At 40.4% G+C, this 23,362-nt stretch overlaps 1 protein-coding gene across 1 annotated transcript in view; it reads right to left on the bottom strand.

Annotated features, from left to right (window-relative positions):
* Nucleotides 1-23,362, bottom strand: part of LOC122791311 (ADP-dependent glucokinase-like) — a 624,051-nt gene that overhangs the window by 418,180 nt on the left and 182,509 nt on the right. The window contains exon 2 of the mRNA XM_044059018.1: nt 7,627-7,786. Within this exon, the coding sequence (XP_043914953.1) occupies nt 7,627-7,786 (160 nt within the window). The remainder of the gene's footprint in view (nt 1-7,626; nt 7,787-23,362) is intronic.

Here is a 23,362-nt window from a genome sequence, read left to right on the forward strand (position 1 = left end):
GCTAGAACGTCTTCTGTGTGGAGGCATGCGTGAATGGGCGTACCTTCGTTGAAGGTTGTGTGTCAGGGCTGGTAACTCGGCACGTAAAATTCCACTACCAAACATTAGCGGACCAAGTTCCGCTTTGGCGACCCCCTAACCGGGATAAGCCGAAAGACACAACACAACAACATAATTTAATGCAATCAGGAAGGTACATCACAGAACACATGTATGTTTTGTGTGCAAGGGGCCTATCATTTGAAAATAACCCAAAGTTAATCTATCTGCCACTAGTCAAATGTATTTTCTTTGAATGTGGGTTTCAATGCATGTAAGTTTCAAGGGCAGAGAAGTTTTAATGCTAATTCTGTTTTCATTGTGAGACTGCATTGCTTTGTTTAGCAGATGTCTTAGTGTTTGTGCTGTAAAATGCAAAATAAAACTTTCAAATGAAATCCGAATCATCATAGAAGTAAAGCAGTATGCACATTAGTGTTTATGGTAAATGGGGTGAAATAGCCAAGTAATGGTTCATTGGAATGGCTGCAGGGGGGAGGCTCCATTCAACCATGATTTTGTGAGGGGGAAGGGCGGCAAACTCAAGACAGCATGGCTGAACTATACCTCTCAACTGTCCAGATTTTCATGGAATGAATAGATTTTTGCTTCTTATTTTTGGTTTGTTCCTCATAAAATTTGTGGTTTTCTGGCAAATCATTTAGGAATTAAGTCACTAAATAATGACAGACACTGAGTTTCAGACTTCATAACCTTCAGAAAAATGCATGCTAAAGCAAGACCTGTTATTCTATCAACTGTCTCAGTTTATACAAGAGCAATTTTTAGTACTGTTTATATGTTCCCCCAATATATTTGGCCTTGTCCAGATTTCCTGCATTAACAGGTTGAGAGGTACGTGCAAATAAATTGCTTTATAGAATTAGGCATATCCAAACCTCTCAACTGTCCCCGATTTGGGCTCAAAATGTTGCTCTTCCCCTAATAATCCCTCTGCAAAATAGCAATTTTGGATGAAAACGTGGAGGGTTTACAATTAATAACTGTGATAATCAGAGTTATAGATTACTTTTATTTCAGAAATGCATGTAGATTCTTTTGTCAACTGCTCAAGTTAGCAGTACTAATATTAAAAAGTGTCCCTTCTTTGACAGTTTCTCAGCTGCATGGTGTTGACTATTTTATATTTTTCATCACATTTTTGGTCCATTTTTTCATAAAATTGTGTATTTTTGGCAAATATCTCCGGTTCGATCCTCGGCTGGGGTGCCTTCTGTGCGGAGTCTGCATGTCCTCCCTGTGGTCGCGTGGGTTTCCTCCAGGTACTCCAGTTTCCTCCCACATCCCAAAGACATGCTGTAGGTGGACTGGACACTCTACATTGGCCCTGGTGTGTGTGTGTGTGTGTGTGTGTGTGTGTGTGTGTGTGTGTGTGTGTGTGTGTGTGTGTGTGTGTGTGTGTGTGTGTGTGTGTGTGTGTCTTCTGTGGAAGGTTGGGCACTGTAAAACTCCACTGCCAATCATGAGCAGACAGGTGATCCGCTGTGGTGATCCCTAACTGGGAAAAGCCGAAAGAAGAAGTGGCAAATCATTAATGACTGAAGTTAGAAAATAATGACAGACATTTGAGTTTCAGATTTCATACCCTTCATAAAATTCATACTAATGCAAGACCTATTATTCTATTATCTTTCTAAGTTTATAAGAGCAATATTTAAAAATTGTCCTCATTTTTGGGCCTTTGTCTCACTTCTATGTATGGCTTTGTCCAGATTTCTTGCTCTGAGGTTGAGAGGTATGACAAATGTGTCAGGGCGATCACAGTCAGCCAGAGACATTTCAAATTGTGACATACTTGTTGCATCCCACTCCCCCGTGTAGTGACTCTGGATGTGTCCAAGCAAGGCAAGGAACAGTTATGCACTGTAACTGTGCAGAGTATCCTCCCATCCAAGGTAGGCACAAGTACTACAATGGCCTTCCATCTGTCCTTGATTTTGCAGAATGTTCTGGTTTCTGTCATATATTTATATTGTTGATTTATGCTTATTATTCAGAAACTGCCTGTTGCTCTGTGTTTAAGTAGCAATGCTTTAATGACCATCAGGTAAGCTTGTCTGAGATTGTAAGATGCAAGTAAGCTTTAATAAGCATACTGTTAAAGAATTGCCAACACTGAAAGCCTTTCTGTTGTTGCCATGCAGAGAATACTTGCATAAATAGATAACGTATAAGCCTTGGGTATTGAAATGCATATGACAGTATTTGTAATAAAGGACAGGATTATATTATTTTAAGAAGCTCAATACATTTGTTGGAGACTTGCAGTCATCTTTGCAGGCTTTACCTGTAAACTAAACAGAATGCCAATCTATCATGTGTGGTTCATAACCTGTGCAGTAATCCTTTAAGCAACGTATCTTGAGCTTGTTTCTTGTTTGCTTTTCATTTTTTACTTTGATCATGTTTTCCCCATGAAACAGGTCGATAGTTGTAGTCAGGCAGCAGGTCTTTTTTTGGATAAGAAACATTTTTACAAGTGGGAGCATCACCAAGATTGCTTTCAGCATGTTACTTGGTACTTTAATAAAGCTGAATATAAATTATAATTAGAACTGCAGTGCAAGGAGAAGTGGTTTGAGTTGAGTGCTGCTTGTTTTTCTTATACTTGATCATTCTAGTAATGTATTTAAAAAGTAACTTATTTTTTCATGCCTGACTACCTTTTTGTTTCCATCTAAATATTAAGTAAGCTGTCATGCAGCCAATGCAATGACATTTTTTTTCTTCTACACTTCATTTTGTCTTGACTGGACTCTCATAATGACAGGTGGACTCTCATAATGACGGTTTGGCACCCAAGGCAGCGTATTAAATTAAAGTTACAGTTTTTGTGGTTTTGAGCATAGCTCCTCCCCTTTCTAGTTGGCCACCCCCTTTTCATTGACCCCACCCATTCAGCTGTCTCCTGCAGCCCCCCTTTGATTTGAAGTCACCAGCCACCACTGCATATCCTTATGTATTTTTGGAATACCAAAAACACATGGGATAGTGGGAAAATCTATCGTAAGGTAGTGTAACTCATTAATAGTGATTAAACCATCAATAAACATGTCTTGGATGAAACTTTTAATTCTCCTGTAAGCTACATTCTTTTCATTCAAGGAGCTCATAGTGTATGTGTCAGTGTTCAAGATCTCATGCATCTTACTATTATAATCCATTTTATTCATAATTACTACCCCCCCACCTTTGTCTGGTTTCATTATTCTCACTCCATTGTTATGGAGCAGGAATTCAAGCTCAAAATTCTCTTCCAAATTCAAGTTCATATGTATCCTGTTCCCATTCCAGACTTTTTTGTGTAACTCTCTTAAATCGAGTTCACACGCCCTTTCATAAAAAATTATTTTTTAAGTACATTTTTGAGCACTTTCCAAGCTTGACTGTCAGAAGACATTGTGCAGAATTTGTCCAATTGGTAGTTCTGAGGGGAGGCAAACAGGTCTATCTCTGGATTCCCCCATTTGTTTCTCAAAAGGTTGAATATCTTTGGTTCCAGTTTCCACTCGTATGGGTCCATGAGATTTCTGCTTAGGTCATCTGCCAGTGAATTTAGCTTGCCTGGCAGGAATTGAGGTTGTAGGTGCACGTGGTAGCTCAAGGCTGTGTTCCACAGAGCCATGGCTAGTCTACACAGAGGGTACGAGTGGGTTCCCCCCTACTTGTTTATGTACCACATAACAGTGGTGTTCTGTCTTTACCAATAATTGTCCTGGAAGGATGTTGTCCTTGAAGGCCGTCAGAGAATTCTGTACCACTAACATTTCTTTTTGACTGATATGCAGGTGCATCTGACTCGGGTTCCATTAGCCCTGAATGCACTGCCCGGCCATGTGAGCCCCCCCCCCATGCATAGTCTGATGCGTCTGTTGTTAGGGTTTGGGCAGCAGGGGGTAGACTGAATGGGAGCCCCTTGTTGTGGTAGCAAGCCTCTGCCAACCAAAGGAACTCTGTCTTTATACAAGGAATGATAGGTATCATAGATTCCCGTTCCTGAGAATGTTGACACCATAGGCTTTTTAGATACCATTGGAGTTTCCTCATATGCAGTCTTGCATATGGAATTAGTAGAATGCAAGAGGTCATGAACCCCAGTGCTTGCAGAATTTTCCTTGCAGATAGCTGGGTCTTTGTGGCCAGTAGTTTAAAGTAGGCTGTCAAATAAACATGTTTCTCTGGCGTGAGGTAAGCCATCTGGGAAGTTGTGTTCAACTTGCTCACAGGAATACAATTTGTTGGCAGGGTACTAGATGAGATTTATTTTCATTTTTGGTGTACCCCAATGAGGTTAGAAGTTTCTTTACAAATGCCAGATGTTTTAGTAGCATGTCCTGGCTTTCTGCCTGAATTAGACAATCGTCCAGGTATGGGTATATTTGAATATTTCTTTGCCTGTAAAATGCAATGACTGGAGCTAGACACTTTGTGAATACCCTGGGCGCAGTAGATAAGCCAAAGGGAAGTGCAGAAAACTGATAGTGCATGGAGCATGCTCTGAAGCGTAGGTATTTCCTGCAAGATTCCCTTATTGGAATGTGCAGGTAAGCTTCCTCTAAGTCTAAAGTTGCCAACCAGGCATCTTTGCCTAGCACAGGAAGCAGCTGTTGAAGTGTTAGCATTTTGAATTTTGGGATTAACAAAAAGGTGTTTAGAAAAGATAGGTCCAGGATAGGATGCCAGGAGCTGTCTTTTCTGGGTACCAGGAAAAGTGTTGAGTAAAAACCTTGTCCCCTTTCTCTTGCTGGAACAGGATGAATAGCCCTGATACTTAGAAGAAAGCAAACCTGCTGTTGAGCCTCTGCCCACTGATTTGGGGGTAGGAGTGGCCAACCATGTGGGGTTGGTAAGGTGTGGAAGTGGAATCTGTATCCTTGGAAAACTATATTTAAAACACATTTGTCCTGGGTAATGAGTTCCCATTTTTTTGCATGCAGGGTGATCTTTCCCCCTAAGAGAGCAGGCAGTTGAGCAGGGCTTGGAAGGCTCAAGGTTAAGTCATTGTGACATTTTTCCATAAGAGTGTATCTTACTACTTCCAGCTTTGGAAGTGGGAGCCCCCCACTGCTTAGACATGTGAGTACCTTGAGACTGTAGCCTAGGTGGTCTGCTGTTCCTGGGTTTGGACTGAGAAAGCCTGGAAGAGACAGGAAAGGACCAATTCTTAGAAGGCCAATGCCCACTAAACCTGGGAGGCTGTACTTGCAGGAAATCTTTAACAGTTTGCATAGATTTAGCTTTTTCCTCCATCTTTTTAAGGACTTCTGCTTTGTTGCCAAACAGGCGGGTCTTGGTTTAAGGGAGCATCCAGTAATTGAGCTTTAACATGATCTGGCAAATTTTGCTCCTCAAGCCAAGAATGCCTTCTAAGTACAGAGCCAGTGATAGCAGCCCTGCAAGATGCTTCTAAAGAGTCAAAATCACACTGCAAAGTATGTTTACCAACTTGTTCAGCAGAATGCATTAAATCTTGTAATTCTTTATTTTCAGCACAGTCAGGAATCAACATCATTTTCTGTTTAAATAGTCCCATAATATGCTGCTGATACTTTAACATATGAAACTGGCAGTTTAAGGCCCTAATGGCCAAAGTAGCAGAAGTGTATACCTTTTTACCCCATCTGTCCAAGGCCCTGGAATCTCTATCAGAGGGGGTAGGGTTTTTGGCAGTAGTAGCCTTAATACCTTTAGGTCCTTGGGAAATGGACTCTGGGTCCGCAGTAGGATTCTTGAAGAGGAACTTGTGAGAGTCAGGTACTCCGTAATACCAGTCAGGCTTCCTGGGAGCCGTCTGGGGTCAGGCTAGATTCCAAGAAGACATCATCTACAATGTCCAGGACAGGAGGGATAGCTAAAGGCCTGTGTTGAGGGAGGAGTAAGAATTCCCTCAGTCTCTTTTTGGAGTCAGAGTAATCCTGGCTTTCCCAACGGAAATGCTCCCTAAGAGTGTGCAAGGTTTCACCAAAAGAAAAATCTTCTGGAGAGGAAGCAGAGGGAATGGGAATCCTCTGCAGCAGAATCCTCATAGGTAGATAAGGGCAAATCCTGGTAATCAGAAGAAACAGAAATTTCAGAATCCTGATCAGAAGGAAAATCAGTTCGTCTCAGAGGGTGAAGGCTCGCTTCCCCTAATTAAAGTAATAAGGTCTTCAGCCATTCTTATTGTTTTTTTAGGCATATGGGCCTGACCATGCAGTTTGGATGTCTGTTTTCTAGGCATGGGTCGAGTTTTAGGCCTTGAAGAAGAAGATGGCATTGGTTTGAAATGCAAGTCAGTAGGCCTGAATACACCCTCAGAAGCCGGTGCCTGCACAGCAGCTCCGGACCCATCCAAGGTAGAGACATCCGCAGGTTCCATAGTTGAAGAAGCATCTCGCAGCATACCGGACTCCGAATGGGTCTCAGTAGAGCCCTGTGAATCTGAAATAGCACGGGTATCAGGGGCTGCAAAAGCGCCTCACTGAGCACCCGCGAACCAGCGACTAGCTTAACGGAAGCATCATCGGCAGCTTTGGACCTATGCGGTCTGTCTCTGTCTTTATCTTTATGTTTTTTCGGAATGTCGGTAGTTGGATGGCTTACCAAAGCCATTTCTGGATAGTTAAACAGAGTACCAAAATAATTTGCTGCAAAAAGAAACAGACAATGAATAGTCTGGAGGTTGAATAAGGCACAAAACCGACAGCGAGGGACATTGTGGTCTGGGTCCAAGCAAGGAATGCCGTACGAATGAAAATCTTTGAGGTATTTGCTTTCCACAGGTAATACAATTGTTAACTTTTACTGACATTGGTTAAGAGCAAGAAAAAGGATCCCCAATGGGGTACCTAGCTTTTTTGAAGACTTCGGTTCTGAAACTCGAAAACAAAAATTTCAGGAGTCGGCCGACCGGCACTTGCGAACTGCTTCTGCTTCGGGCACCACGTGGCAAGAAAGACTGATGTAATGGCGTCGGCTGCATGTTTTATACCCCTGACAACCTGACGTCATGGAAGAAGAGACAGCATCCGACAAAAGAATCCAAGACTTTGATATTCAGGCTGGTTGAGGGCTACCTGCAGGCAGATAACCCAAATGTAATGACTGCAACAGTGAAACACGAAGAACATCTGGGTTAGTATTAAACCTGTTCCTGTTGGGATATATCAGTAGATGTTTCTTTTAAAATGTTTTAGGTTTTAATTAATGACAATGTGATCTGATGGCTGTGGTCACATTACCTTTATTGCTCTTATGTAATAGTGTTGTGTCATGATGTATGTTGTTCTAGCATTGAGAAAGGTTGTTTAATCGAAAGCTTTGCTGTATTAAAGTGTGGACTTGCGTTATCTATAGTACTTCAATCTTCCATTTATCAGTGTACCATTCGGTTCCGGTCTCAAATAGAAGCTCCTTTGTTACAGCTGTATGTGTAATGTAATATGTCCCTGGGGCACTTCCTATCAGCGGCTCAATAAATAATTACTATTACTGTTCTAATTACAAATAAACATATTTCTTGCATACCAGAAACAAAACACTTCACATTTTTATATCATACAATTGTGTACACATGAGGTTGCTTACTCTGATGCAGCTCCTGGTGGGAAGAAATAGGCAAAGCTTTCTGCAAGTTGTTGCTCAGAGTTGATGTAGTTATGATGAAATGGTCTGCTGCTAGGCTCAATGCCAGCTTTATTTAATAAAGTTACACCATCCACAATAATGTCCAAACAGCCCCCAAAACCTAGAAAAGAAAAAAATGTTTAGTTGTGCTTCCTGCAGAAAATGTAATTAAAAATTGTAATTTCTTGAATAAATAATGCACAAAAAAATCATAAAACCATTAGGTGCACTAAATGCATTCGCCCAAGTAGTAATTTACCTAAACGTTTACCCTTTTATTAAGTCTGATCTACTCTCACCCCTTTGTATCAGTATTCTGTCAAATCCTACCTCCACCTGACATCTATATGCTGCTTTTTCACATTTGTATTTTTTAAATAATTAACAAAATACAATGTTCAAGTAGTAATATTACTTCCAAGATAATATAATACAAACCATCATATCCTATTGTGGAGAAAAAAAGGTGTCACTGCACAAAATGGGGGTCAGTCACAGAAACGAGAACATACTGAGTTACCAAACTTGATTAAAATACATAAATGAAAGCGAAGACAGATGGTTGTAATTGGCACCATCATGTTTGGGATACAGGAAGAAATGCAATATTCTTAAATGCAGAGGCAATATACAAATGTTCCTGTTTGCATCAACTGTATTTAAAATAGAATTTCACTGCATTAGATTCACATGTTTCACGTGTGAACAGGTCACAAATGTTTTTCTGGATACTTTAATCTGAGGTGCTGTGAAGGGTGAGTGGCAGCAGACGAATGCAGTGAACAAAAATCTTGATCTGGTTCTGAATCCTTTTGCCATTTTCCTGTGAAGTCAGTTAATACATTAGTAGATATGATCATGAAGTCCACACTTTTTCTCATCTACTTTGTGGCCTCAAGTTTGCTTATAAATGGCATGGAGTCAAAGAAATCAGGGGATTCATCATGGAGTTCATACATTTGGATGGGTGCTGGTGCAGCCCACATCTGATGAAGTATTTTCAAGCGAAAACATAATATTTGAGGCATTAATGGTTTTTTGTTCATTTGTTCGTGATTACAATGAAGAGAAATGTGTTATTTATGGAAGAGCAGTTAAGGAGTTAAAGAGCAGTGGAGGGGGGCATAAAAAAGGAAACCGCCAGCAGAAACACTCTTCCACCACACAAACTTGAGCTCCACTGATGTGGTTAGTTCCCAGGATGCCTCAGTAAGCTGCTTCCTCACAAAGTGTCAAATGGCATGGGGCCTCAAGAGAAGCGTATCTTTGAGGGATGTCTCAGAAATACTCAACAAAACACTAGGAAGAACCATCCTGAATGTAACTGAAATTGGAAATGGAGGCCAATTTGATTCTGACAGAAGAAAACCTCAAAAACAGTCAAAAACTCCAGTCAAGTAAGTCCAGCACAGCCGACACTGAAGCAGAAAAGGTATTCAACCATTTACACTCAGCCCAAACAGAGCAACGAGCCCACTTGTCCCTATATATTTTCCCCTGTACTGGACATCTGCAACGTATGCATATTTTCTGTTATATCTGAAAAGGAAGGGTCATCAGCAACTACTGAAAATGGAAAAGGATACAGTTGATGCATATCCAGGTGAGACTACCATGATGGATGAAACGAGATTTTCATTGCTCTCAGAAGTAGTGATCGCTGCAGTAAATGAGACAGATGGAAGAAAACCACAACTGCTATGACAAAGTATAACTTTGGCCTTTAAAAGCCTCACTCTATAGATGACCTTAGTCATTAAAGGAAATCTGGGATGAGAGAGAAAAATGCCACTATATTCAGTGTTGGTCAGGGACATGGACAGGTCATGAGAGGGCTCTACCCACATGTGAAAAGATTCTCCTTACCACAAAACAGCTGGGACTCGAGTAGCATGAGCAGGCACTGCTTAATCTGTCTGCCACCTGAACAGATTGCCTGGGGATGTGGACTTCCAAGCAAAGTATGCAAATAGGATAAAATCAGGTTTGTCTTTGTTTGCTGAGACACTACAGAACAACAAGCTAGCTATCTGAATGGACAGGAACCATGGCTACAAGGAATTCTGCAAAGGTCTGAAGGGAAATGACATCTATTATCTGCAGTACACTGATGTGAAGAGAGAGTTCCTCGGTAGCATCACACTATGGTCCATTTGAGCACTACTCCCACCCACCCTATGGAAGACACATCTGTGGTTACTTATCAAAGCAGGGGGAATATGGAAAGAAATGCCTAAGAAAAGGTGCCTGGTGTCCAGCCACAAGGGCAGGTGTCATCAACATGCTTGAAATATATGAATATTGTGGCCCATCAGCTCCAGCATCTGTGACCATTGAATTGTAGGTGTCCAAATAAGAACTCTTCTATGACAATGGGCTAATGGAATTATTAGCCTGACCACCATGATGAGGCCCAAAACCTTGAGACGCTGAAGACCTGTTAAAGTGGATAAAGTCAGAAAAGCAGCTAAATTCTACATATTATCAAAGTCTGAACCCTGTTCATGGGGAGTCTGCCCTCTTAGGCCAGAGTGTTGAGTTTATCACAGCCTACAAAACATTAGCCACTGAACCAGTTGCAAGATACTTTATTACCTTTAGAGAAATGCTTAAGGACTGAAACAGGGAGAGCAAGGATTCCCTTCCCCACTTGAGCTATATTGAGAAGCTGCAGTTATGAGACAGTTATCTGTTAAGCAATAAAGGCTGGTCCCTTGCAGATGAAAATCAGCTGTCACTATGGCCAGACATCTGCTGAACCCACTGGAGGTGGGAAGGGGAGGCAAAAACAAAGAGAATCTTTCAACTCTGGCAATGACTGGCTTAGGAATTCTAAAAGGTAGGAGTCTCTAGCATTAATGAATGATCTTGATGGGCTGATAATATTAAAGTCTGTAGAACACATTCCCTCTCCTTCTAGAAAATGTGGAAGGATTGTCTGAATGGAAACTAGGACAAAAAGCATATTTGGGCATAAAGATATTTAGGCCACTTAGATCTAGCAGGGCCTCAGGTCCATGATCTTTTGGACAACAGAATTTGGAATAAAGGTCTTGTCCTCTGTACTCCGCAGGGGGTTCCTGGATGGCTCTCTTCTGCAGTATGCCTTTGCTATTTTACTCCATCTAGTTGGGTATTCAGAAATCTGGAAGTAGAAGAATGATACTGTCATGGTAACTATCATTCCTGGGCTAAATCATAATACTTGAAGTGAAAGGGAACTAGTACAAGCCAGTAGGCTGCTAAGGTGCAAAGCATTCGGGAGAAATTCTACATGACCCAATGTCACCTTCTTGTTGAACAGTGCACTATTAAGGATGTATCTGGGGTACAGTTCTGGAGTCCAAAACACAGAAAGAAAATTAGCTTGGCAGAAAGTATGTACTGGAGAGTCAAAGTGGCAAAAGTAATGAAGGGGTGGGCCAAAAGAAAATATCTAGAAAGTTGGACAAGCACATACTAAAAAAGAGAAGAGAAAGGGGCTAAAACGTCTATGTAGAGCATTCTTTGGAGGCAAGTAGAAAGGGCTGAGCTGAAGGGGGAAGATGGAGGAAAGGTGGGTGCATGCGTGACAGCTCAAAGGGGATGGTTCACATTATATCTGACAAAATACAGTTTTAAAAGACAGTGTTAAGACCATGTAATGTATTGTACTGAAGCACTGGTACACTGCAAGCTGCAGAGAACAAGCAAAGAAAGGACAGGCCTAGGGGGAGGGAAGGAGTAGTTATACAGGAACAAACTCATAGCAAGGGGTCTTCACCATTCTGCATCTTCATAGACGTCAATGGAAACCCAACTGGGGCATCCAACAGCTTTTTTTCTGATTCTGGTTCTGACTTTTCAGTTTCTATACATGCACTAGACCACACATCTGAACATGTATGAAGATGAGGAGAGGTCTCAGAACTCCTACAATTCTATGCTTTCCCTGCCATCTTCAACTTTCACATCCATATCAAGCAATCCACATCACTGAACACACTCAGTACAGTCTTCCATAAATAAAGCACACAATAGGGTGCTCAGAATTTTGTCTTTATATGCTGCTAAACTGTTTCTCAACTTTGTTCACTAATGAAACAAGAGATAAGTTTGTCATTTCTTCAGCATTCCATGCCAGTGAGATATTTATCAGTGTTATTTCTTGGTCAAACTAATTAGATCAGTGCATTAAAGTTTTAAGCAACTATGAGGCAATAAAGGTAAACTGCTGACCAGATACAATTAGTGGCCTCATCGTGTACACACCATTTACCACTGTCAGACCCCCTACTCAGTTTTGTGCATTGTGTACTCATTTCTGCCATTGTTCAGAACCTAATTATTGTCTGGAAAACAAAACAACAGTTCTGCTTGTGTTTCATGAGGAAACAGAGATATTTATGGAATCTGCCAGAATGTAAAAACTTCCAGTTTAAAATACACCATGTATAGTACATACTGGTATTCACAACAAAATACCAAACATGCAGAAGACACTATACATTAGAACTCAAAAAGAACAACAAAGAGAATGTAAAATGTAAGCGGACAAGACAGACTCATCAGCTAATGTTGTACAGGGTACTGTGATTTGTTTTGAATGCAGACTTACCGAATTCACAAATTTATTAAACAATGTGCATAAAAATCATCATCATATAGCAGTTATGTACTTAAATTTACAATTTCACTTTTCTTTTTTTCATAAACTTTAAAAACACTTCAAGCTACTGATTTTTTCCAACCAATAAAACTACATGCTACTCATTTATTATGGTACTATTTCAGTTTCCCCAACATTCCTTTCTTCCCCATCACTCAGGTCCCCACTGTGAAGATAATGGTCTCATATATTCTATTTAAGGGTATGCACCTTGTGCCTTCCCCTAACAATTCCCCTCCAACTGCTCTATTTCTTTTATAATATCCATGACATCCTCGAAGGTCATTCTAATAGATGATTTTCACTGTATGGCTTTTGCTTTTTTGCCTGCTAACATAAGGCTAACAAGACCTTCTTAGGTCCTAGCATTCTAGCTCTTGTACTACGACATATCAGAATCACACTTTCACTTGTTCACCCAGCATCTGCTGGCATTTTGCAATGCATCTTGCAAATCCATTAACTATGTACATTCATAAAACATGTTCCTAGTTCCCCTCTTGCTCTTCATACATACCCAGTTACACTGAATCTGAGGGAAGAAGCTTTGTAATTGACTCAGGGTATAAAAACCTATGTAAGCAGTTCCATGGAAATGTCCTAAACCAACCTGACCTAGTCACATACTTGAAAGCTCTGCACATTTCTCTCCATTGATCCTTTGTAATTTGTCTATCCAACCTTTTCTACCAATCCTATTTGGATTCCTCTAATTATTTTTTATAATTATGCACAATTACACAATCCCTCTTAATGATTCCCTTTTTACAGCCCTTTGTATTCTTGGTTCCACCAAATATTCCATCAAGGCTGACCATTTACCCATCACTCCTCTTTCTCTATGTGCTGATATTCTGCTACTATTCCCTCATATGGAATCCTATTATTATTATGTAATCCAAGCACAAGCAGTTCTTTTGTTTTCTCCTATTCTCTTAGTTTCCTCCCATGTGTAACTTGCTCCCAATATCTCAGTTCCTTGTTCAACTTCCTCCAGTTATCCCCCACTGTTTCTTGCCTACTCTAGAGTAAAAGTAATGAATTCATTATCTCTGTGGTGCACAAGAATAAAGCCCTGACTGTGATTCAGATGACTTGGGTTCAATTAGTGACCCAGGTATTGGAGAAACCCACAAAGGAGGGTAGCAGTGATTCACTAATGCCAGCTTCACCATATCTGGGGAGGGAAGTTCACTTCAGTTCACTGCCTACTAGTGAAGGGAAGAGATCCTACAAGCTGGAACTGAAACAAGGCATCCATGACACCAAGTAGTCCTATGCACACCAGCCCTGCTCAGCAAACAAATGAGATTGTGTGTTTACAGTTTCAGGTGGCACTGTGGAAAGATGGAGAGGTCAGTCTGCTGGTCAGGGAAGCTTAAGTAACCTTCTTTGGCTGCCTGGATGATGGCCTCCTTTGCCACTCATCTCCTAACCCTAGCCATCGGTTGGCTAATACTGTGGCAGAAATAAGAAAATTTGTAATGGAAACCAAGGATCCCCATGATATGGACTGCAAACAGCCAAGAGATGCAAACAGTGAACAACCAATACACTATCTGGGATGGATAAATAAATAGTGAATTCAGCTACTTGTGGGGTAGCTGAGCCTCATTAGCACAGATCTTATTAGAAAGTACTAGTTGTCTTTTTACTCGCTCATGAATTATCACCAGTTGCAAAATGTTGTCTTTAGTTTTTAATGATATAAGTCAGAAGACTGTTTTAGGACATGCAGAACATCTTCTTACAACACAGAGTGGTTAATAAAGAAAAAGAGAAATGCAGGAGGTACTGCAATCACTTCTTATAAGAGCTGCACAGCAGGACTGCAACATTTTCTAGGGTAATTCTAAAGAAGGACAATGGCTCCCCTAGAAACATAAACAGTTGTTATAAACGTCTCTGACAGTTATGCCTGATACAAGGAAGACAATGATGCAAGCAACAAAGTACCCCAGCTGCACAGAAAAAGACAAAACGAGAATTGTAAAAAAGAAAGCATAACTTGCAAATGACTGCACATGCTTCCTAGATTCTATGTGCTCTCAGTAGCTGTTGACATACTGCAACTTCATTCACTCATTCATTAAATTTAGTCATTTATCAGTCTAACCTCCAGCCATACTACTACAAGTGCAAAGAGAAGAGAACCTCTAACACTAGTGCCAGATGTCAGACTAGTGTTATTATAGATCCAACAGGGGATGAAAACATGGGATTGCTTGCCAGCTGCTGTTCATTCCTCATGGGAAAATTACAGATGGGCCCATTAATGGTACAAGCGAGAAGATTGTTACAATAGAGGCAGGTTAACAGGAACTGGGAGCTAACAGACATATTGCATATGTGCAAAAAGGTGTAGCAAAGGAAAGATGTCAGTACATGTTCAAACTTCCACAGAACTGACAAATGGGTGAGAATAAAGTTCTCAACACAGAACCATTCCCTGTTTATCCATACTACAGCATGCTATCAGCTCCACCAAAGTCAGTTCATTAGGTAGGTCGTTGGATATTCCAGTTTTGGTCTTGGAGGAAGGCTGCCAATTTGTGAGAGTACAGAAGTCCTCCGACTCTGTAGACAGCAGTGTAGTGTCAAACAAAAATGTATGTTTGTTTACTGGGAAATTCAGACTGAGTCATGCAAGATTCCTTTTCAGTGGAGGTCCAGAAAGACAATCTCCAGCTTTAAACATATCAATTTAAACAGATACTCTTCCCCCCCTGCAATAACTAAAAATCCACACCATCACAAGTTCAAACTACTACTAACAGACTTCCTAACTAACCACTGGCTTTGCTCCTGCCTTACCACAGGCTAATCCTCGTAAGCTCACTCCCTCCACTGCCTACCCAGCCTGGTAATTCTCATCATTATTGCTTCAAATTCTCCCTGATCCCACCCCAACTAAATATTCCTTGTATTAATCCCATGCTTGCTACCTTACCAACACTGCATATAGGAAACTGTGTACAAAGCTAATTTATCATATCTCAAGTCCAACAATGCTTTCTGTGGATCAATTTCAGCCATAACTGTCTCATGTTACAGTGAACAAATGCTGTGTCTGACAATGTATAAATTGTGCTGTTGTGGAGCTTTTCTCCCCAGGGCTCTCCTGAAAACAGGCTCCTGGCCCAGTTGGACACTCCTGGTTAACAAATGTAATAAATAAAATAAATAAATAAATACAAAATAATACAAAAGTTTTGTCAAAAAGAAAAGCCTGATTAAACAAATTACACAGTAATACACTTAAGAGCATTGGAAGTCAGGAAGTACGCTGTTGTAAAAGAATACAGGAGAGTATCGATAAGGAGTTATGCAGTGGCAGAAAAGCTGATGGTAAGACGGGCGAGTAGAAGTTGAAAGGGGCACTACGGTGTTAATATAGTATGAAGAGAATGGGGCGCGATTAGTGCTGGGGGATGGAAGAGTGCTGGAGAGCAGTGGGAGGTTGAGAGAGAAAAGGGAGAGTAAGAGAGGAGATTTTTTTTTTAAGAGAATTGAAGAGTAGAAGTATTGACAAGGAGGCAGAATTCAGGGAGGAGTGAGTGATAGCCATAGGATACAAAGCAACATAAGCAGGTGGCAACAGCATAGGTGCACGCAAGGAAAGGATAGTGAGCAAAAGACTGTGGTTTAGTGACATTAGCCTGGGGCACAAGAACAGAGTCAGGAGTAGTATAAAAATCCTTGAGTTGAGCTTTGAAGTTACTGGAGGATGGTACTGGACCAATACAAATAGGACACTAAGTCCGGTTTTTAGACATGTAAGTAAAATATAAGAAGTCACTGAAACTGCTATTTGTTGATAACGGCTAGATTTGTATCCCAAGAGTGAACAGCACTTGCAGGAGTGTACCATTTTAGTAATGTATTTAACCATTTTAGTAATGTATTTAGGAATGGACATCTTTCATGAAGCTGAGTTAAGTTCTGGACAAGTTTTAGTTGTGACAAACGTAAGTAGTTTGGGAGTTCGGGCCAGTTGAGTTCTTCGAGGACCTGACAGTAGTGAGTTAAATTGGGCATCTTATCAGCAAACTTACCAATTTTGTTATAACTTTTTTTTACTACTTTTAATGTACTTAATATTTGAGAACTGGAGATGCACAGAGTAGACTACATAGGAAGTAGGATGACACTGCAGCTTCATGACAGTGTACTACAAGGCAGTGGAAGCTCTCTATCTCAGTCTCAGTTTGTGGTGCTTTTTTTAAACTGTCTTTTGAATGTGTTTGTTAAATTTGAGTTGGACATCAAGAACATCACCTTATAGCTTTGTTTTGGAGACTAGTCCCACCATAATATTTTGAGTGGATAATATTATAAAGTTGGAACTGTTACGTAAGCAAGACTTGGGAATAAAACAAATATTAATTTCATTTTGTTAGGGCTTAACAGCAGGTCTGAGTCAGTGAGCCAAGTCTCGATGGCAGAAAATGATTTTTTGTGATAGACTGTAGTGAGGATACATATGAAGCTGAGCAGATGAGGTTAGCATTGTCTGCATATTGGATGAGAATAGCATGGGATGAGGCAGAGATAAGATTTACAAACTGTACAGTTTAATGCAATATCCAAAGAAAAATCAAGTTCATGATGCTAGTACAAAAATAAAAATCCCAATAGCGGAGAAGTGTCAATGAATCTGTCACAAGACCAACTCATAAAGTCACTATGAAAACTACACAAGGAATTATGCAATAAAATCTCATTACTATTTCAAAATGTACACAGTGACTGGAAGATAAACAGTGCCAATTATAAATTCAGCATTTTCCACTGAAAAAAGTCAAGACAACTATAGGCATTACAATCAAAGCTGCAGCCATCATTTTCCCTGCTCTGAGTTGTAAGACCAAACCACACAATCAATAGGGTGGAAGGTGAGATTCCTCCCTTCCCAAACACTGGCAAAAAAAAAAAAAAAAAAAAAAAAAAAAATGAAAAAAAAAAAAAAGTCTACTCATTATCAGGATTTCAGAAATTTGCAAGCATCCTCATGTGAGCAACAACAGTATGCATATTCTCTAGCCCCAAAAGAAGGGGAAAAAATTATGCAAGCTGCATCCTACCTAGCCTACTGCGGAACTGTCATCATCCACATTCCCACTGCATGTGCAGTACCCTAGGAAGCAGTCCCCAGTCAAAATGAAAAAAAAAAAAAACTCTCAAAGAAGTTTACACAAACAATGCCATTTTAAAAAATGAAGTAATTTTTTTTAAATAGTGTCACTGTATAACAACAAAAATCCAGTCCTGCGTGTAGATAATGCTAGATCTACTTTGATAACTCTGCCCCCCCTGATCATGCCACACCAACTAGGAGGTAAATCCAGAGTTACCCACACCCAATTGTGGATTATTGCCAAAATATAAACTAAAACGTGCTGGATGGCAATATTATACACCATGGATTGTGTGTGTGCTTACAGTCTAGGAATAAATAGATTAACATTATAAAGCATGTTTAACTCTTCTCTGCATAAAGCCTCAAAAATAATAGGAAACTAGGCTGCTTGCCTAAGGGTCATGAGCTCAAATGAAGAACATGATATTCTTTAATGTTGGAAAGCAATTGGTTAGTATAGCTCCTGCATTCTTATTTCTGAATGAAGGTACAGAAATAAGAAATGTACTTCCATCCTTCAGCTCTTCATGTGTGGTAAAGGTGTAGCTAGCAGTTTGCTTCAAATGTAGCAATCAGCTTGCTACAGTTTAAAAGTGAAGAAGTGAAGACTGAGAGTGAACCTTTTTTCTTTTCTCTTTACTTGAAGAGCTGACAGGGTGGAGGTGTGGAATTATGGTTACCACATGTCCCACTTTGCGAGGGACAGTCCCTCTTTGGGCAGTTGTGTCCTGACAAAAAATGTTAAAAATGGCAAATGTCCTGAGATTGTAGGACAAAATTATTTCCTATATCTTATGTAATAGTTGCATACAATGGTTATTCTGTATCTAAAATACCCAAATGTTATAAGAAACAGAACAGCAACTAAAATGCTACAAGAATAAGCTTTTATTTAGGCAAAAAAGTTAAGTTCTATCCTTTGCACTGACCGTGGGTATATGTCGGCCTGTAAAATCTGATGTTTGTACCGAAAATGTCCCACTTGGCCATTTGAAAAGGTGGCAACCTTATGTGGAATGGGTCCTGGCATGGAGGAGCAGACCTATTTTTCTTCACCTGAAGAGCTGAGGGGGTGGGTAGACAGATCAGGGACCAGCACTGGGCACTAAATAAAACACAGCTCTGAATGAGGAGGAACAGGAAAAGCAGTAACAGTGATAGTTGGAAGGAACTAGACGGTTGTCCAACTTAAAGGGGTACTGTGGTCTGATGTGTTGTTTATTAAAGTAAAGAAAACATGACATCCATCTGCCCTGTCACTCACAACAGTCTTAGACAGCACTTTCATCTACTAAAAATCAAACCATTTACATTTTCAAGCCACTGCGCAATGCCATTATGACCTATGATAGCCCTTTATAATGTTGTGCAATAGCACAGCATCTGTGCTGTGATAACTTTTTTTTATTGTATTTGCAGCTGGCTGATAAGTGGATGATCAACTAATGTGAGATTAGATGACAAAAAGATAAATGCAGCAAGACTGCTGCAGCAATGTAAAGTACTACTGCGGGCTACAAGGAGTGATAGCAGCAGTACTTTGGAATAGACAGATAACTTAACCTTCAGAGTACTATTTCGCACCCCTCAGGGTGCTTCCTATCCTTCAACACTGAGGAAAAGTATCTAGGGATATTACTAGATGGCAATCTGTCCTTTCATGCTCACATCAACTCCACTATCTCAAATGTTCATATACACAAATAAAAATATCAAATAAATTTGGTAATGTACTACAAAGCACATCGAGCCATTGCTATTAATGTTCATCTCTCCAAGTTTGAGGATACTCTGCTCCCTTGACAGGGCAAAACACATCTGCCCTTCAAATAACCGAAAATAAGATTCTCAGATTCATTCATCTTACTAGCCCTACACAGCACCAGTACATTACTATTAATACAGCCAAATAGCTATCCACGATTTCCAGTCGCCTTAATTCCCTTACCTGCAAAACTTCTAATTGATCAATACTGCTCACCACTGACTAACAAAATAGTAGTACATGAATTCTCCTACACATTAAGATACACTGATACAGACAAGCTATTCAGACCTAAATATTCCCTTGCTATTTGTGAAAGATCTCTTCTCAAGCTAGCACGTGCTTTATGGAGCTTTCTTACTGCTGTCCACATTGCAGAACAGCAGGATTTCTCACTTAAAAAAATTAAAATCACATCTACTCAGAACAAATGCATGTTTCAAAGCTGCAGTCCAATGCCTGTAGCTCTGATGCCAACTTGAAGACTCTGACTTGTTACATCTCTGCACTACATTATACACCTGTGTTGCTCACGGACTGTAACATTGTATTAAGAGCACATGTAATTCTTACTGCGTTTACTTCATTTCTTTGTTGCACTCTCATTGGCCTATTTTATGCTGTTAATTTCTTTCTATTACAAAATATTTATGTATTTTGTCCAATTGCTATGCGAGTAACAACGTACTGCATCTACTGTGTGATTTGTGTGTATACGTTGCTTGCCAGTTGGTCCAGGGATCTGGCTAAAAATTGTCCTGGATTGGTCCCCTAGGTCAATAAACAAACTTTTAATACATTCATACATATATAAATAACTCAACAAGGTGAAAATCATACGTTATAGCCTGTGTATCTGCAAGCTCTCTCCAGGACTATGGTTCCCTGTGAGAGGCAAGTATATTAGAATACTGCCCATTCAGTTTAGACCACAGTACTCCTTTAAATTTTTTTTTTTCATTATGAAGTGGGAGGTAGGAACTTACAATAACTTGACAGCGAGATTAGCAGAATGTAGATCAACACAAATTCATAGGAGGTTACTAGGCTAGCTGCTTTGAGCCATTAAAAGCCTAGCTATGTTAATAATGTTGGCTCAACTGTCTTTGTAGAACATGTCTATGATAAACACAAACTACCCATTATCCATGAGGGGCATGAGTGCCACCCCCAGGGTGAATTTGTGGTCTCCCATCCATTTGTCAAGTTTGTACCTGAACAGGGTCAGTGAGAAGCTCTGCTTCACATGAACTGGAAGTTTATTCCAGAGTAACAGCAATCTCTGGGAGAAGTATGCATCTCTCCAGCATTTTCTGTTAAATGTCAGAGGCTACGTTAAGATCCCTAGAGCGAGTGCCACATGTACCATTTGCCTTGAAGTTGTGCAGCATATCCATCAGGGCAGGGTCAGAGACTGTCCTGTAGGCCAGGCACAAGTCGCCTATCAGCAGCTTATATGGTGCACATTACAGTGACACGGCTTTCAGTCTGTCCACGCAAGTCATGGTTTAGAGGCCCTATATTTTCTTGTTCAGAAACCTCTGTGGTCTCTCCAGTTACTGCAGGTGTTTGGTGAGGTACATGCAGAAGGAAGCATCGTGCTCTATTAACAGTCTGATAAGGGTCGAGTACAGTGGAGTTATAATATCCTTAGACCTGGATGCTATACCCTTACTTATGAAATGCTCAATGCAGAAGGCTTTCCTTACCACTGTGAAAATTTTGTGGTCGAAGTTCAGATTGCCATCTACCCTATGTTTCCAAATCTCGCACCACTGGGTTTGAACTTGGGGGGGGTGCTGTCAATATTGTAATTAACAGAGAATTCTGTTTTGCCAAAAGAGATAATAAATGCACTTTTTTGCATTTAGTCTTAGACCACGTCATTTGTCAGTGTTAGCCCCTCCTGTAATATGTTAACATCATTGGGGGACTCCATGATTGCCCCCAATTTGCAATCATTAGCGAACCTGGTAAGCCAAAGGCCATCTGCTTTAGCCTGGACTTCCGAGAAACAGATTCCAATCAATAAAGTGCCCAGCATAGATCCTTGTGGTATGCCACTGATGATGGCTCTACTGATAGAGGTGGAGTCACCAACTTTGACAGTACGTGTTCAGTTGGTGAGCCAATTGGCTACCCATCTAGTGACATAAGGGTTAATCCTAGTTGGCAGAGTTTCTCAATGATACCAAAGTGGGGGACTGTGTCAAAATTCTTGGCTAGGTCAAAACAGGCAGTATGCACCGTCTTACCTTCATCCAGGGCTTAGGTGACTCTCAAAGAAGTCTACCAAGGCTTAACAAGCATGATCTACCCTTAAAGTCAAAGCAAGTGGGGGTCTAGAGTTTGAAGGTCACCCATGTCCTTTTTGATAAGGTCCATGAGGATTCTTTCCATGGCCTTGCAGATGAGGCTGCTTAGACTTATGGGTTTAAGTCTGGGATAGTTGTAAATGGAGGTGGACAGATTACTGTGGACGAAGGGTAGCTGCATGGATTATGCTGTTCTGATTCCATTTTTTCCTTTGCATGCAAGACTATGAAAGAAGCAACAAAAATATGTGACGTTATGTGCTTAAGAGACAACAGTTCACAAAACTAATAACAGAAAGCAATGATCCAGGAAGTGAATTATTATGACCAAAGAAAATGACATACTGGCATACATTCTGACTTGCGATGGGGTGCTAAAGAGCAGGTGGAGATATTAAAAATGGAACTCCACTTTTTCTTCCTGACCCAAACAAAAGATGTCAGAATACAATGCCTGGTTGTGTGACACAGAGGGATGAAGCCCTGATTGGATCCAGGTAACCAGGGTTCGATTAACATTTAGAGCACTGGAACAGCCAGGCAGAGGTAGGAGTACAGGGGAGTGTCTAGTTTATCTTGCCTTGCAGTGGGAGGGGTTATGCTGACCCATGGGTACATAAAGTTAGTGCTGTTTCTTTGGTGAACACCAGGGAATCCACCATTCTTGCTTTGGGAGAAGGGGTAAGGATGTTTGTAGGAAACTCCCCTTGAAAAAGTGAGGGGAAGTCCTCTGCTCTCAGCCCATTGTGCACCCCTCCTTAGCATTTGTAAGAGGGAGATAATCAAGTTAACCATTTTAGAGCTTATATTCAAATAAATGAAAATAAACTCTTTTTTATACTCCTAAAAGTAAAATTAAATGAGGAACTACATACTGTCTCATCTCATTATATGCAGCAAATTAACTTTAACCAACATATTTTTCAGGTTGCTTCTTCTGCCCCATTGCCTGCTGACTATCAGCTCTCCTGTTACCTAGCCCCCCCCCCCCCGTTCATTCTGTTTTGGCAAAAGTCAGTCATAGGGGCTATCATACAAGCAGCCATTAGGAGTTTTGCATCTTACTGATTTAACCCCAACCCCTGGTAGCTGACATAAGCACCTGCATCATCAAGGGGAGTTATATGCCTTTCCCTTGCGTACAAATACTGTCATGCACAGACACAGACATACACACACACAATATTTTCTGGGGAGGAGAATCATGACATTACCAACAATCATGACATTACAAACAATTATAATGTGGCAGAATACTGTAGTTATGTACAAACAAATCTTAAGACATAATCACTGTTGAACGTTTTACACACACCCCTTAGCATATTATATTGACATATTTTGTACTATGAAGACATTAAGATTGTTTAGGAAAATGTTACAGAATTAATAATGGGAAAGTCTGGAGATGTGCATGGAGCCAGCTGTCTTTCAACTAAGTCTTCCCACCTAAGATGAAATTTGTAAATGTGTATAAATAAGAGGATAAAAACAATTATTCAACAGTACTCTTATTTTTAACCACATAACAATTGCAGAGCTAAACTTACCACATAATAGTTACAGAGCTAAACTTACCAAATGGCATTATTCTGGACTATAGCTAGATAATGAACATCCCAGGATGTCTACACCTCAAACCTAGAATGTTTGTAGATGTGGAGTTCACCACAGAGGACTTGCAGCATCCATACTTCAGTACAGTTTTTGTTTGCTCTTTTGAAAGAGGTGCTGTAGACTACTAAAATGTTTTAAATGCATCTGAAGAGACTTGCCAACAACTGGCTACTACGGGCAATTGCCTGGAAAAATGGAAAACTGTATGATCG

Source organism: Protopterus annectens, chromosome 1.part2, assembly GCF_019279795.1.
Source record: "Protopterus annectens isolate FY-2018-M chromosome 1.part2, PAN1.0, whole genome shotgun sequence".
NCBI lineage: Eukaryota > Metazoa > Chordata > Ceratodontiformes > Protopteridae > Protopterus > Protopterus annectens.